The sequence below is a fragment of the Leishmania infantum genome, chromosome 32, assembly GCF_000002875.2.
Source record: "Leishmania infantum JPCM5 genome chromosome 32".
NCBI classification, from domain to species: Eukaryota; Euglenozoa; class Kinetoplastea; order Trypanosomatida; family Trypanosomatidae; genus Leishmania; species Leishmania infantum.
The window spans coordinates 624,988-638,826 of NC_009416.2; the positions used below are offsets into that span (position 1 = coordinate 624,988).

At 58.0% G+C, this 13,839-nt stretch overlaps 4 protein-coding genes across 4 annotated transcripts; all 4 read right to left on the reverse strand.

Annotated features, from left to right (window-relative positions):
* Positions 1-282: 282 nt before the first annotated feature.
* On the reverse strand, positions 283-1,548 carry PMI (phosphomannose isomerase; the record flags this gene model as incomplete). The annotated part of the gene is made up of 1 exon (XM_001467805.1): positions 283-1,548. One exon carries the CDS (start codon positions 1,546-1,548, stop codon positions 283-285), a length of 1,266 nt encoding a protein of 421 aa, XP_001467842.1.
* Positions 1,549-2,722: 1,174 nt separating this feature from the next.
* Positions 2,723-5,998, reverse strand: LINJ_32_1670 (putative DNA repair and recombination protein,mitochondrial precursor; the record flags this gene model as incomplete). Its single annotated transcript, XM_001467806.1, has 1 exon — positions 2,723-5,998. The coding sequence occupies one exon, from the start codon at positions 5,996-5,998 to the stop codon at positions 2,723-2,725; it is 3,276 nt and encodes a 1,091-aa protein (XP_001467843.1).
* A 531-nt stretch (positions 5,999-6,529) lies between these two features.
* LINJ_32_1680 (conserved hypothetical protein) lies at positions 6,530-8,536 on the reverse strand (the record flags this gene model as incomplete). Its single annotated transcript, XM_001467807.1, has 1 exon — positions 6,530-8,536. One exon carries the CDS (start codon positions 8,534-8,536, stop codon positions 6,530-6,532), a length of 2,007 nt encoding a protein of 668 aa, XP_001467844.1.
* A 3,974-nt stretch (positions 8,537-12,510) lies between these two features.
* LINJ_32_1690 (conserved hypothetical protein) lies at positions 12,511-13,386 on the reverse strand (the record flags this gene model as incomplete). Its single annotated transcript, XM_001467808.1, has 1 exon — positions 12,511-13,386. The coding sequence occupies one exon, from the start codon at positions 13,384-13,386 to the stop codon at positions 12,511-12,513; it is 876 nt and encodes a 291-aa protein (XP_001467845.1).
* Positions 13,387-13,839: the final 453 nt, after the last annotated feature.

Here is a 13,839-nt window from a genome sequence, read left to right on the forward strand (position 1 = left end):
GAGCCTCTGTGCACGTGTGGGAGGTGACACGTTGTCTGTCAAATAGAACGCCAAGGAGGCATGCGCTCTCGTGTCCACACAGACACGCATCCGCAAGCGCGTACAACACGGTGGACTACGAGGTGGAAAAAAAAAAGAAAAACACAAGGTGGGGACAGTACTTGAATCACCGTGTTCTACCTCTTGAACCCTGGCGCAAGACAGCGACGGACGTCTTTCATTTACTTGTCACGGAGGTCGCTCAGCACGCACCACCCAGCGTCAATGCTAAAGGGAGCTCGGCTATCTGTCGCTCAAGTCGTTGGTCGACGCAACGAACACAAGCGCCTTCGCTCCCTCAGCTTGGCACGTCACCTTGCCGTACGGCACCGCAAAGCAGTCGCCGGCGTTTACCGTCGTCCCGTTCACCTTGGCAGACCCCTCCAAGCAGAAGCCCAGGCCTATCGTCGGCAAGGTCACGGAGGTCGTCCCTTTGCCAGAAGCGTGCTCGTACTGCATGCGGTACAGCGAAAAGTCCGGGAACTGTGCCGGTGGCCGGTAGTACTGCACCTGCCACTGCGCCGCGTCCTCGCTGCTCTTCTTCTCGTGGCGGGCAGACGCAAGCCCGGTCGTGTCGTACTTCAGCATGCTTATGAGCGTCGGCACATCCTTCCACTTCGGCGTGAGTCCAGCACGCACGACGTTGTCGCTGCATGCCATGATCTCGACACCGTCGCCGCTGATATACGCGTGCGGCTCGCTGTCCGATAAGAAGAGAGCCTCCCCGGGCACCATCTGTACGTAATTGAGGAAGTAAACCATCCAGCAGCCGACATCATCCGGGTACTGCCTGTAAATGCGAACAAAGAGCTCGTCCTCGGCACACTGCGCGCCCGTCTCCTCGATGCGCTGGAGGTGCAGGCGCAGCGCCTTCGTGACGATGTCGTCCGAAGCAGCGTACACGTTCGTTATCATCGCTTTCAGCGACTGCTTCTCTTCGTCGCTGTCCGTTGCAGGCAGCGCGCTCTCCGGCGCCATCATGTACTGACCCAGCACCGCGTCGGCGCCCACAAGCTCCGCCAGCTCCGGGATGCGCTTCAGATACGCGATGATGGCGCCGAGCGGTCGGAAGCAGCAGAGTGCCTCAAAGGGGGTCAAGGCGCAAATGAGCTCTGGCTTGTGGTTCGGGTCCTTGTACTTATCCGGCCTCGCTGCGTGCAGCTTCTCGGCAAGCTTCTTGCACGGGTGCGCCTGGATGGACAGCGCCGTGCGAATCGACAGAATCTTCAGCAGGTAGGGCACTGTGTCACGGAAGGTCGTGGCCTGGTGAGCTTCTGAAAAGTACTTCTTTTTATTCTCTGGCTGCTTCAGGAACTCCTCGAGCAGCTGCGCGTCGCCGTCGGCGATCCTGGACGGGCAGTTGGGGTGCGTGCCTACCCACAACTCCGCAAACATCTTGCCGGACTTGTCGTTCGTCAAGCCCTTCATCTTTGCCACGAAGCTGGACGCGGCATCCTTGCCCCAGGCATAGTCCTGATGGCCCACTTCAAGCTTTACGAGCTCAGACATATGCACAGAGCGCAGTTGCTTGCGTGGAAGCTGGTGGTTAGGCGGAGGAAGGAAGAGGAGGCACGGGACGGGTGGCGGTGGTGACAGTGTCTAGTATGACGAGAAGGACAGGCACGTGAGGTTACTAAACAGCCCACCAAACAATATTATATTGCTTTGCTCTTGGCCGCTTGAAACCAGCGAGACACGCCGTACGTGCACGAGTGGGGCCACTGCTTCTGGCTTGCCGATGATTTTATATATATCGTTTCGTGTAAAGAGAAACAGCAGGAAACGTGGGCCGAAAGCGGCTGAGGAATATGGGGAGGAGTGGGGGAGAGACTGAAACCCGATGAGAAGAATGCCAAGAAGCAGTGCGACGCGTTACCGGGACAGAGCAACAAGGGAAAGGAAGAGCGACGCAAGCGAATCGATCAAGGGACACCGGGGGAATAGCTGTGCTGTTGGGTCCGTGGTTCATGTAGCAGGTTCTCTCGCGGAGAGGTGTGTGGGCGAACGTGTAGGTTAATGTGTTGGCGCGTTATAGATGGAAAGGGGAGACGAAGAGGGAAAAGATAGAAGCGCGGCACGGTGCGGCGGAAAGCAGCGTGGCTGCGGTCTCAAGTGATACGCGCGAGAAGCGCCATGGGCTTATCCCTCTCCCCTCTGAGACATCGCGCTAGCGTGCATCCGTAAGAATGGCGGCGAGACGCGATGCGGTGTGTCGCGGCACAAGGGCCACAGCAGGCACAGGTGAACGCAGCTCACCCCGCACAAAGGGCAGCGTTCGCCTGCGGAGGCAGGTTCGTCGGTCGCTTTCTACCTTGTAGGGATTTGATAGCAGTGAGAAAGTGGAGCAGTGATCGCACAGGGACGAAGGCTGTATTCGAGACAGCGAAAGCGGAACAGAATAGAACACCCACTCTTCCCTCTTCCCTTGTCTTCCAAACAGACAACTCTGAGTGACGGAGGCCGGTGTTCTGTGTTTATGTGTGTGTGTGCCAGACTTGTTCCACACACTACGTACACAACAAAACGAGCAATAAGAAAAAAACCAAAGTTGGCAGAGTTACATAGAAGATGCAGAAGTAACACCTACATATATAGGTAGATAGATCCGCAACGTTAGGTAGTCCCAGTCGCTGCTACGGGCATGGCACGTTGCTCGCACCGTCTTCAGGGATACGCGCCACCTCTACCGAGCTGATTCTCGGCCAAGGTGAGAGGGAAGGTAGAACAACTGTCCCGAAAGCGGCATCGACCTCCATGCCGCCCACGTCTTTGCCGCGGCCTCGACGCCTGGGATGTTTTGGGTGAAGAGCAGCGAGGGCCTGTGCACCGATATCATCCGCGGAGAGAGATTCACAATGCGCAGGTGCTCGAACTTGCGCACGCGACTCGATGCGACGTAAACGAGGTGGTCACACGGAAACATATCGCCGGCGTCAAAGAGCACGGCATGGTCCAGCGTAACGCCTTGGACTTTGTGCACGGTAAACGCGTAGGCCGGTGTCAACGGGATGCAGGCAGCATCCACGGTGAAGCACCAGTCCTGCTTCGTGATCGAAATCGGCAGCGTGATCCAAGGAATCGCGACATCTTTGCCGTCTGCGTCCATCCGCACTACAGGCACCTGCACAGCGCTTGCGGCGCCGCCCGGTCCGTTCCCTGTGGAATACACGGCGACACGCTCTAGCAGGTTTGCCGGAGTCGCACGCGCCTTCATCTCCTCCGGCAACAGACCCTTACACGCCGAGAACGATCGAAACCCAACCACCCTGCCAAGAGAGCCGTTCACATACTGAAGCGTCAAGTTGCGTAGCAGCATCACACGACACCCGACTTTCAGCAGCTTATCCTGGAGCACGGTATCCTTTCGGATAGCCTGGCGCAAGCTCTCCTGCATAAACGGTTGCAGCCGACGCGTTAGCTGCCGCGCATCCACAGCTTCCACACGCACGAGTTCTCGCGGAAACATAGCACCCAGTGGCTGCAGGCGAGCGACTGCACGTGCGTACTCCTGAGCGCCATTGAGGTTCCCCGACGTGGCCTTGCCGTTTCGGGCGCTGGGGACTCCAGACCACATCTCCAGAACGTTCTTCACAGTGCATCGTCGGTCCTCTGCGATGCAGTGAGTTGCGCCACTGCAGCGCACACACACGGCAGACAAGGATGTGGAGTACGAGAGCGGTGAGGGGAGGCCGTAGACCTGCACGGAGCCGCGAGGAAAGAGGCAAACCTCCTCCAGGTTACGAGCGACGCCAATCGCCTCCATGTCCCGTAGTCGCCCTCGCTGCTTGAGCGCACTTCTAGCACTTCCAGTAGGGGAACAGAAACGATAGTGCACAAGCAGTGCGGCTCCCCACTGGCCGCCGTCGTCGGCATCTTCTTGTCTCTGCCCTGTTGTAGTACCAAAGGTAGGCGGGCGCATCGCCTCTGTCATGGTGAGCTGCGTTGGAAAAAGTCGCTCCTCTCCCTCCAGCTCCAACATCTTGCGGTCGTTGTAGTTCTTGACAGCCCCCTTGGTCGGTAAAAGGCGCACGGCATCCTCGACCGCCGCGTTCAGAAAACCGGAGCGCGACAGTCGATAGGGAAGCCTGCCCTGCCGCAGGCGATTCAAGTCGGCGGCGAACCGTTGATCCTGCTGGCGCTGTGGTTCTCGAAGCTGCACATGAAGGAGATAGTGAGTGAAGCACCAGCTCTCAAACATGGGCTTGTCATAGTACCACAGGTCGCAGCGGCGGCCCTTCCCGGCGCTACAATGAGAAGCACGGGAGACTCGTTTCCTTTTGCTGTGTTTGGCAGCCGATGCGCTCTCTACCTCAGACGCGGCCGCGTCGACGGCGGTGCGGCACGACTTCTCTGCCGCCTCAACGGGGATCGTGGCCTCGTCTGCGGACGGCTGCGCATCGTCGCTCTCAGGACTGACGCACTGGCAGACGATGCAGTCGTCGTCTTTGTTGGGCCTTCCGTCACCAACTTGACGGTACCGCCGCCGCCTGCCGAAAGGGGCGCCGACCGAGGCGAACGGCGTGAGTTGCAGAAAGTCGCCGGAGAGAATCATCTGCAAACCCCCGAACGGCTGACTGGCGTCACGCCCTGCCATGCGACGGGCGGCCCGCTCAAAAGACTCAAGCACCCCCGCGTGAAGCATGGAAACCTCGTCGATGACCACTACGTCCACCTCCGCGAGGACCCCGGTGTTTCTGAATCGCAGTCGACGCGGGTGTCCGAGTTTGTCGACCGAGGACCCTGTTGCGAAGTCGTCTACGACCACCTCTTCCTCGATTCCTTCACCATCGCCGCCCCCGCTCTCTTGACCGTCGTCGATGTCGAAGGCGGCATCCGTGGGTGGCGGCTGCGTCGACAGGTCCGTCATATCATCTGGGGTGGGTAGAGGCACGCCAAAGGTGCTGTGAAAAGTGTTGCCACCGATGTTCAACGCGGCGATACCGGTGGAAGCCGTGATGGCGATGCGGTATCCCTGTGCCGTCAGTTTCGCTGCGATGGCGCGCAATAGGTGCGACTTGCCGGTCCCCGCCTCGCCCCCAATGAACAGCGATGCACCTTGGCACGCCAAGTCGCACACAGTGGCTTGCTCCCGTGTCAGCAGAGATTCCGTTACTGCTTTGTCTTTCGCCGGCAAAAACACAACGTCGGAGGCCGTGCTCGCCCCTGTCAGATCAGCAGCACCGGCAACGTCAAATCCACTGCGGCGCTCCATCTCCCCTTTCTTCGCCATTGACTGTGATCCACTGTTCTGCGAACGGCACTTTGTCCAATGCTCACTGCATCCGGTACGCTGTGCAGCCGCAGACCTGAACGCGTCCGGGGTCGAAGCACCCGTTGGGAATTGCGGAGCCCCACACCGGGGCGGTAGCGGCGGTGCATTCTCCCAGTGAACAGTTGCGGTGGCGGAGGTAGCGGCTGCGCTTCCCTTCACGCGCGTCTCGACTTTTTGTGTGAACTTTTTCTGCGCTATTCCGCACCGGATCGAGCGGCACCGCATCGAAAAAAAAAACGAAGAGAGTTGTGCGAGTAAGGGTTCTGATAAAAAAAAAGAGTTCACCGTCGAACCAAGGAGGTCGCCCTCTCTGCCTGAGCAGCGGCGTTCGGTTCCAGCGACCCTCAACGCCTGTGTTGGCCTTGTCTGTGCGTGTAGGTGCCAGTGCAGAATCGTAGTCAAGAGTGGAGCACAGAGTGGCAACGATGATACGAGAGAGTGCAATGGATGAGAGGTGGTGGTGGTGGGGATACAAAAAAGCAAGTGCGAAAGGAGAGCAGCGCCGCCCTGAGGAGGGAGGCGCACGTAGACATGCCCACACACATACACAAAGCAAGAGGAGCGGGGAGTGGCGGAGCAGCCAGTCCCCGCAAAAGAAGCGCTCACAAACATGTGCACAACACACCGAGCGGCCGAGAATTGCGGATCGCTTCGCTGGAGGTGAGTGCTTGGATGGTGCGGCGGCATCCGTCGCTGGGCTGCACGGCTTTCACTGATGTGCTGTACGCACGTCAACGCTCTTCTCCTTTTGTATCGTCTCGCAAGACTACAAAAACGCACAGCTCCGTCTCTCATCGCGTGCGGGCGTCGGTGCCTACGGCAAAGGGTACCGACGCGTGCCCGCTTTGGTCTCTAGGGGACGGGCCGGGGAGGAGGAGGGGGGGGGGCGGACGCCGTCGTCGTTGCGACCCTCCCCCCGCTCCCTCCCCCCACCCCCCACCCAAAAAAAGAAAAGGAAACGGTGGGCACCAAAAGTGAATGCGGATCTATTTATCCAAAACAACAGTAAAAGAAGAACACACACAGCGCGAACGTCCAGCGGCGGCGGGGCGAAGATGCACGCCACACGACAGCATTGCCGGCACGGCGCGAGCGGCGTGATAAAAGACACGGCGATGGTGTCCTCCTGACATCATGAAGCAAAGGAGGACGTCTATGAAAAGCACTGAATGACAAGCCCAGGAGGCCAAGAGGCACAAGAAACAGCTGCGTTTTCGCTTACACATCCATGAAGCGAAGCACCGGTGGCGGGGGTGCGAACTCGGCGTTTCGTGACCGCGCAGAGACCGTGACGCGCTGATAGGATGGGATGTCCTGGCGCTGCTCCTCGGCGACCAGGGAGTGTAAGGACTGCCGAAGCAGTTTCAGCTGGCGGTGCTCCTCGGCTGTCACGTACAAGCGGTGGCAGCGCACAGGTGGGAGCCGGTACTCCTCCGTGTCGCCCTCAGAGTCGATGAGCCCGCGCATTCGCAGAAGGGCAAACAGCTCCGCACCGGTGACGGGGCAGAGAATAGTAGCCTCCACGTTCAGAGAAATCGGCTTTGGTCGTGCAGCTGCCTTCGGCGCTGACTTGCGTGACCTGGCAGCCGTGGACGTACTCCCCTCCCGCGTCGCAGGCCAGCGCGCCGCTGATGTTGACGACGGCGCGTGCCGAGACCCGGAGCGTCGCGGCGCTGAGGAGACACGATGCTGACTCGATGCAGTCGTCCGCCCACTCCTCCCTCGATCACCTTGTACGCGCCCTGCCATCGCTGCCTCAGGTGACCGACGGTACTCGCGCGAGCTCACCCGCTGTTCCCCGGCGGTTGGGTCGAAGTGCGCATCGCTTGACGGCATCCGTGAGGTCCTGAGGTGATGAGCGGTCGGGTCGCGGAAGACGCCACGCGGCGCATTCGCCGTGCCTGCTTTGGTGGATTGCGCGCCGCACCGCGACCACTGCCATTCGCGCGACACCGCCGTCGTCTCGTCGCCGTCGCCTGCTACAGAGTCATGTAGAAACCCATGAGTAAAGAGCCGAGTCTCGCTCGCATTTTCGGTGGCAGGCTCCGCGGCCGCCGGGAGCACTTCCACATCCACCGAGGAGTCACCTTGATCATGCTGGCACCACGACGATGTCGGTGGGAGTGGGGCAGTGTCGTGCGAGAAAGAGTCATCCTCGCCCGGCGAGCGCGTCGGGGTGGCCGTTTCAGCGCGCGTGCCCGGTGGTGGCCGAGGTGAAGGACTTGAATCGTCAGCATCACTCACCGCACGAGACTCGGTGAGGCCTCTGTGAGGAAGCTCTTCCCGGGGCGCTGTTGCGTCATCACTCACGGCAGACTCGGCGGGAGCCCCTCTCGTTGATAACGGCACGACGGAGTGAGGAGAGGAAGTCGTGAGCTGCATCATCTTCTGCCGCAACCGCTCCTGTACGACGCGGAAGGCATCAAAAGAGGTCGCCTCATCGGCAAGCATCGTGCCAACGATCGTGGCGTCGGCTGCTGTGATGCGCGACTCCTCGCGAGGAGTGTTCTGTGGCGTGCATCCTTCGCCATTGCGGGGGGTCAGATTCACCGTGTTCGCGGCGAGTGACGCCGTGGGTCGGCGAGGGCTTGGAAACCGCTCTGGAAACCCACACGAATGCGAACCGGCAACGCCACACGCCATGAATGGAACGGGCGAAGAATCCATGTTATCTTGTCCTGCGTTGACAGCGAAGGCTCCGGGGGAAACCGTGGCAGGGGCTTTGGGCACCGAGCTTGGCAGACCACCCCTGAAGCGTACGATGTCGTTTGTTACGCCAGCCTCTGACAAGGAGCCGGAAGCGTGGTGCCGTGCAAGCTGCAGCATCGCATTCACTCCAGGTCCAGGCTTCGCTGCACAGGTGCGTGTGATGAAGGCTGGCGGGCTGCTCGTGTCGAAGTGGTGACCAAAAGCAGCATCCTTTCTTGGGGCGCTGTGCACTTGATTCACGTCGCGTTCGCTGATACCATCTGTGCGCGGCACTTGACTCTTGCTCGTGACTGGCCTTGAGATAGGCGCCGACGATGGCGGTGTAGACGTGGAAGCTATCGGCTTTGTGGCCGCGGGTGCCGCCGAAGAGCCTACTGCTCTCGCCTCCATAAAGTAGCGATGCTCGAAAACGCGACGCTGCTGCTGCTGTTCCTCTTCCCGTTCTTCGACGGTGTGGCATAGGCTCGACAGGCGAGCTCGCATCGCGCTCATACGGGTCTCGAAAGCGTCGCTCATGGTGAGGCACACAAGGAATGAGGCGCACCCATACGCGTCCAGTCTGCGGTCGCGAGAAGAATCAGCCCGAGAAGCAGAACGATCTAAAAAGAAGCGTCTCCCTCAGTAGTCTGCTTTCGCCCTCTGCATCTGCGTAGCCTGGAATATGGGCAGTAGTGCGAGACGCGTGGAAAGGGATGGTTGAGAATGCAGCAGTTCAGAAACAGCAAAGAAAAAGGGACACGCAGAAAGAGAGACAGAGAGAGAGAGCCACCGAAGAATACGGAGGAGGAGCCGGGGTAAGGACTAGATGAGTAGCGCACTAACTACCTTCATCCCCTACGCCACCCTCTCCTGTACTGAAGACCACGGGCAGCTTGATCAAGCAATGGCGTTAGGCATGTCGCCGCAAAAAGGAGGAGAATGGCACTCTACCCTCCCCCGCCCTATTCCTACTGCAGTTACAGCAGCACACACCACGCATAAACCCCACCCACCGGCGTCACTTCGCCATTCGACATTTTTATTTTTATTTTTCTTTCCGCTGTTCAAAATCTGAATGGCCCCCACCCCCGAATAAAAGAAAAGGAATCAGCGAAAGCTCTACACACGGTGTATATGCGACTTAGCTAACGAGTAATATGAAGGCGACCGGTCACACAAGCGCACACCCAGGAGAGACCGACAAGTAACGTGTTCAGCACGTGAGCAAAACATCACACAATGAGAAGGTCCATCGAACGCGGTTGCGCTTCTCACCGAAGTTTCCCCGGCTTCAGCTTTCTCCTCCGTGCCTCCAACGCATGTGAGCGTGTGCGGGTGTGCGTGCTTGAGCGTCGCTCCGGCGGTGGTTCATCCGGAACCCCGAAAGAGCATCGCGTATAAAGAAAACTTTACAAGGTAAAATAAAAAGAAAAAGGCTGAAGGAGAAGCCGCACACCCGAAGCAACAACAACAATGTTATGTGCGCCCCCCCCCCCAGATGTGCCCTACGAAAATCCACGCGTCCGCCTCCTCTCCCTCCTCATCTGTCCCCAGCTTCGGTGAACAGAACAAGAGACGCAGACGCCGAGGTTACGGCACACGTGCACAAATATGGGCGACGGCACGCTCACAACACTCCAGAGCGCAATGGACCGATTCCTCCAACATTACGAATGTGTGCCCTCACTCATGATGGAAGATCGAGCAGAGAGACGGGGCACACAGGCCACTGCACCTGTTGCGTCTCTTCTCACGACCTGGTTGTCTTGGATGTGATATTGAGATGAGACGCAACACAGAAACAACAAGCTCCCACACGCGATCGAGGCTGAGCGTGAATGAGCCACGCGCACGACCGGGGCACACACGCACACACACGCACAGGGCCGCGGAATGCGGACGGACCCAAAAAAGAGCAGGTAGGCTGTGAAAACGTCCACAACAGGAGAAACGGTTCCACGATACACAGCTACATCGTACATCGAACGAGGGTGACGACGGGATGCCAGCAGACAGTCGCCAGGAAACATGCATTAATGCATACTCCAGTATCTGTCGCTGTATGCACGCGCCCGTCCGATGTGTGCGTTTTCTGCGCCCATGTGCAAATCCACGAAGGCCCGTACCACTGAAAGCTAAGCGAAACAAAAAAAAAACGGGAGGACAGACGAAAAGAAAGAAAGAAGCCCATCGCCGGCCTGTACCTCCTCGCCAGGTGCGGTGTATAGGCTGGACGGATCCGCTGTTGGCGCGCCAGAAACGAAGAGAAGCGCGAAGAGACAGAATCCTAAAGGCGTGAAGAATGAGCCAGCACCGCCCCGCTTTACCGATTCATCAGCAGCGAGCGCAGAGGAAAGGCAAAAGGGGATAAAGACAAATATAGCAGAAGGCGATGGTCCAGCTTGCTCAATCAACCGCGGTAGAGCCGGGTAGCCTCGATGGAATGCTTCACGCATTCCGTTTTTCTTTTGGGTATTTATTATACTCTAAATCCACGAAATACGTATTAGGTAGACCTTTCTCGACATCTTCACGTAAGAGCTCCTGTCCTTCGTTTTTTTTGTCTTTGCCAGCATGAAGCACCGCCTTCCCCAATTACACGTGTGCGTACATGTCGCTCTGCCTCGCTGTGCTTGTGGGGGGAGATAAAGAGAGGCAAGGCTGGGTGGGTGGGTGCTCGCCTGTGGAGGCGAGGAATCAGAGGCACGGAAGGCGCTGAGGCAGAGCCGACCCCCGTTCCCATTTTCCACTTTTCACTTTACGCTTGCAGCATTGAATTCATTCGGATTCAAAACAAGACACACACACGCACACGAAAGCAAAACAGAAAAAAAAAATACAAAAAGCGCTGCCGTCTTTCTTTTTCCCCCCATCCCGTTTTTACGTGCCCACTTCGTCTCGCTGGCGCAAGCGTGTGTCGCTCCTTTCATGCGTCGCCCTATCCTCGGCCTCCCGCGTATCTTTCACATCTTCTGCATCAAGTGTGAATACTTCTCCGTTTATCAACGTGAGAAAGACGCAGAGGCCGACCGGGGGGCCGAGATGGAAGAAAGAAGAAAGAGGGTGTGTAACACGGAGGGCCGTACGCGCAGGCACAGAGTGCGTCCTTTATTCAATAGCATGCACACGCGTCTATGTTGTGTCTGTGTACAGAAGAGAGTGCAGAGCCGCCTGCCCTTACAGCTTCCTCAACACACCTGGTGGAAACATGCAGGGGGGTGGATAGCGTGGGGTGGGGGGGGGGGGCTTACTCTCAAGGCACGGACAGTGAAAGCAACGCGAGAAAACCATAAGGCCGTTGCGAATCCTTCTCGAGCAAACATGAAACTACAGATACAGCTGACAGTTGAAGCGATCGCTTTCACTGAACACGGGAACCGAGCACACACACACAAAACAAGAAATATCACTCGTCCTCATCCCTCGATAGCGCCGCACCGCGGTGGCCCGATCAAAAGCCACCACGACAGCGAAACAGAGCAAGCAAAGGAAGGACGCTTTCACATCTGTGCTTCCCCCGAATGGAGCCGTGCACTCGCTGGCGGGCGAACGAAAGGAGGGGGGAGGGGCAGGTAAGAAGCGAGAGAGCGCGAGGGCTCGTCGTCCGCACTCGCGGTCCACGAAACGGCGCTGCCACTGTACATCTTGGCCATCGGGACGGGGCGCTGGTCAGAGAGCTGAGAGTGACAGAAGAGGGTCAGAAGGGCGTGAGAGGGGTGGGGATGTGATGACGATGTGTCTGCACATTATGGAGAAAGGGACGGAGAAACGTGAGGCGCAGGGGGTGGCGACGTGAGCAGATGAGATCAACGCAAGAGAAACGGAGCACACAAGGGAGATCCGAGTTGGTTTTTTGGTGGAGGGGGTGGCGTGGGCGAGGTCACCCCACCCCCACACAGACACCCGCACACCACTTATCATGTGCGAAGACTCGGGCCGAAAAAGCCGAACTCACCAACGGGCCAACGCGAGAAAGAAAGAGGAGAACAATCGAAAACAGCCAGAAACACGAGTCGCGAGGACAGAAAGAGAAAAGGGAGAGCAACGGGGAGAGAGAGACGACGTGAAAGCAGGAAAGAGGGAGAGGGAGCTCGGGGAAAAGGGTGAAGTCGAGAGATAAAGCCAAAACAAAGGAACGGAGGAGAAGAGACACAGAGAGACAGCAAGAGATCGGAGGTAGGACGTGCCGAGCCACACGTACGTCAACGAGAAAACCGCATGGAGGTGAGGAAGACGAGCGACAGAGAGCAAAAACTGGGGTCATTTCGTGCATCAAGCCACTATACGAGTGCGCGGAAAGGAGCCAGACGTATTTATGCCTCTGTGTGTGTGTGTGTGTGATAAAAGTGGCAGCAAGCGGCCTCGCGTGCGAAGACACACGAGGCCACATGCTGAAAAATGACCACACACACACACACATACGAACACATGCAAGAAAAAAAAGAATACAAACACAAACGAAAGAAGAACGGAGCGCCCGTCAAGCAGCAGGCCTTTTCGCTCGACAGCCGTCACACATCGCTATCGTTGCAGCTGCCGGTCGCCCCGACGTCATGCAAAGTACCGCGAAGACGATTGCACAGTGACCGCCACACCGGCACAAAACGCTTGTCCATGTCGTCCACGTTTATCACCGTCAGCTTATCTGACATCTCATCCTCGTTGTGCCGGCGCGACTTCATGCCGAGCAGCCGGCGGCTGCGGTAGATTTCGTTAATGAGCTTCACGTCCCCTGTCAGGAGCACTGTCTCCATACCTTGAAGCGCCTGCAGCACGCGATGCATGACATTATCAGCTGCTTGCGTTTGGCCGCCGCACGGCGTGAAGAACACCTGCTGCTTGCTCACCAAGATTTCCCAGATGGAGCGCTTGGTGGTGCCGGCAGCATTCACGGACACGGCGCGATTCGGCAGCGGCTCGCAGACAGTCTGCTCGCTCGGCCACGCGCGATGATGGCGTGTGAAGCACGAGCCGAAAAAGCTCCACACAAGCACGTGATCGAGCAGTTCAACGTCCGGGTACGGCGGGATGGACTTGAACTGATTGAAACCAAAGTTATCAAGGTCGACGAGGACGATGACGGGGGATATATTCGGCTGTGCACGCATCTCCGAGTACCGCGAGAGCACACGAAGCGTCTCACACTGAATGCAGTGGCAATCCTTTGACATCCACGCGTCGCCGCTCATGAAGTGAGCGTCATGGCGTGCGTCCTTGTCGTCGCACGCGCCGGCCACAATGCTGAAGCCCTCCTCACCTGGGCGATGGAACCTCACAAACGCCTTGCCGCCTTCTACCGCATCGGCTACGTTCTCGGCCACCAAGCGATCATCCTCATGCGATGCGCAGGAGACATCTACGTCATCGAAGGAAATTTCCTTGAACATGGCTGCTGAGCGCCAAAAGACGCCAGCAACAAGCAAAGGAACGTAACAAGTGCCCAGGAACGTAGCGAACGCATGCACGGAACGCGAAATAATACTTTAACACGAAAAGGGGGACAATGGCGCTTAGAGCTGGTGTAAACGCCGATTAGATGGAGAGTCAGCCAGATTCTTCTTTCGCTTCTCCTAGATGTATCGTTCCGGCTGATATGTTTACCGCGTTACCTCCGCAAAGTCAGCGAAAATAGCGCCTACTTGTGTGTGTGTGTGTGTGTGTGAGGAAGCCAAGGAAACAAGCAAGGCGCACCTTCGTCGATGGGTGGTGTCTATGCGCGCGAGGCAATGCACAAAACGAGAGAAAGATCGCTCAGCCCCCCCAACAACCAAACACGACCGCTTCAGCACAGAAAGCGAGTGGGTGAGTGGGGGGAGGAGGAGGAAGGGGATACCTCCTGC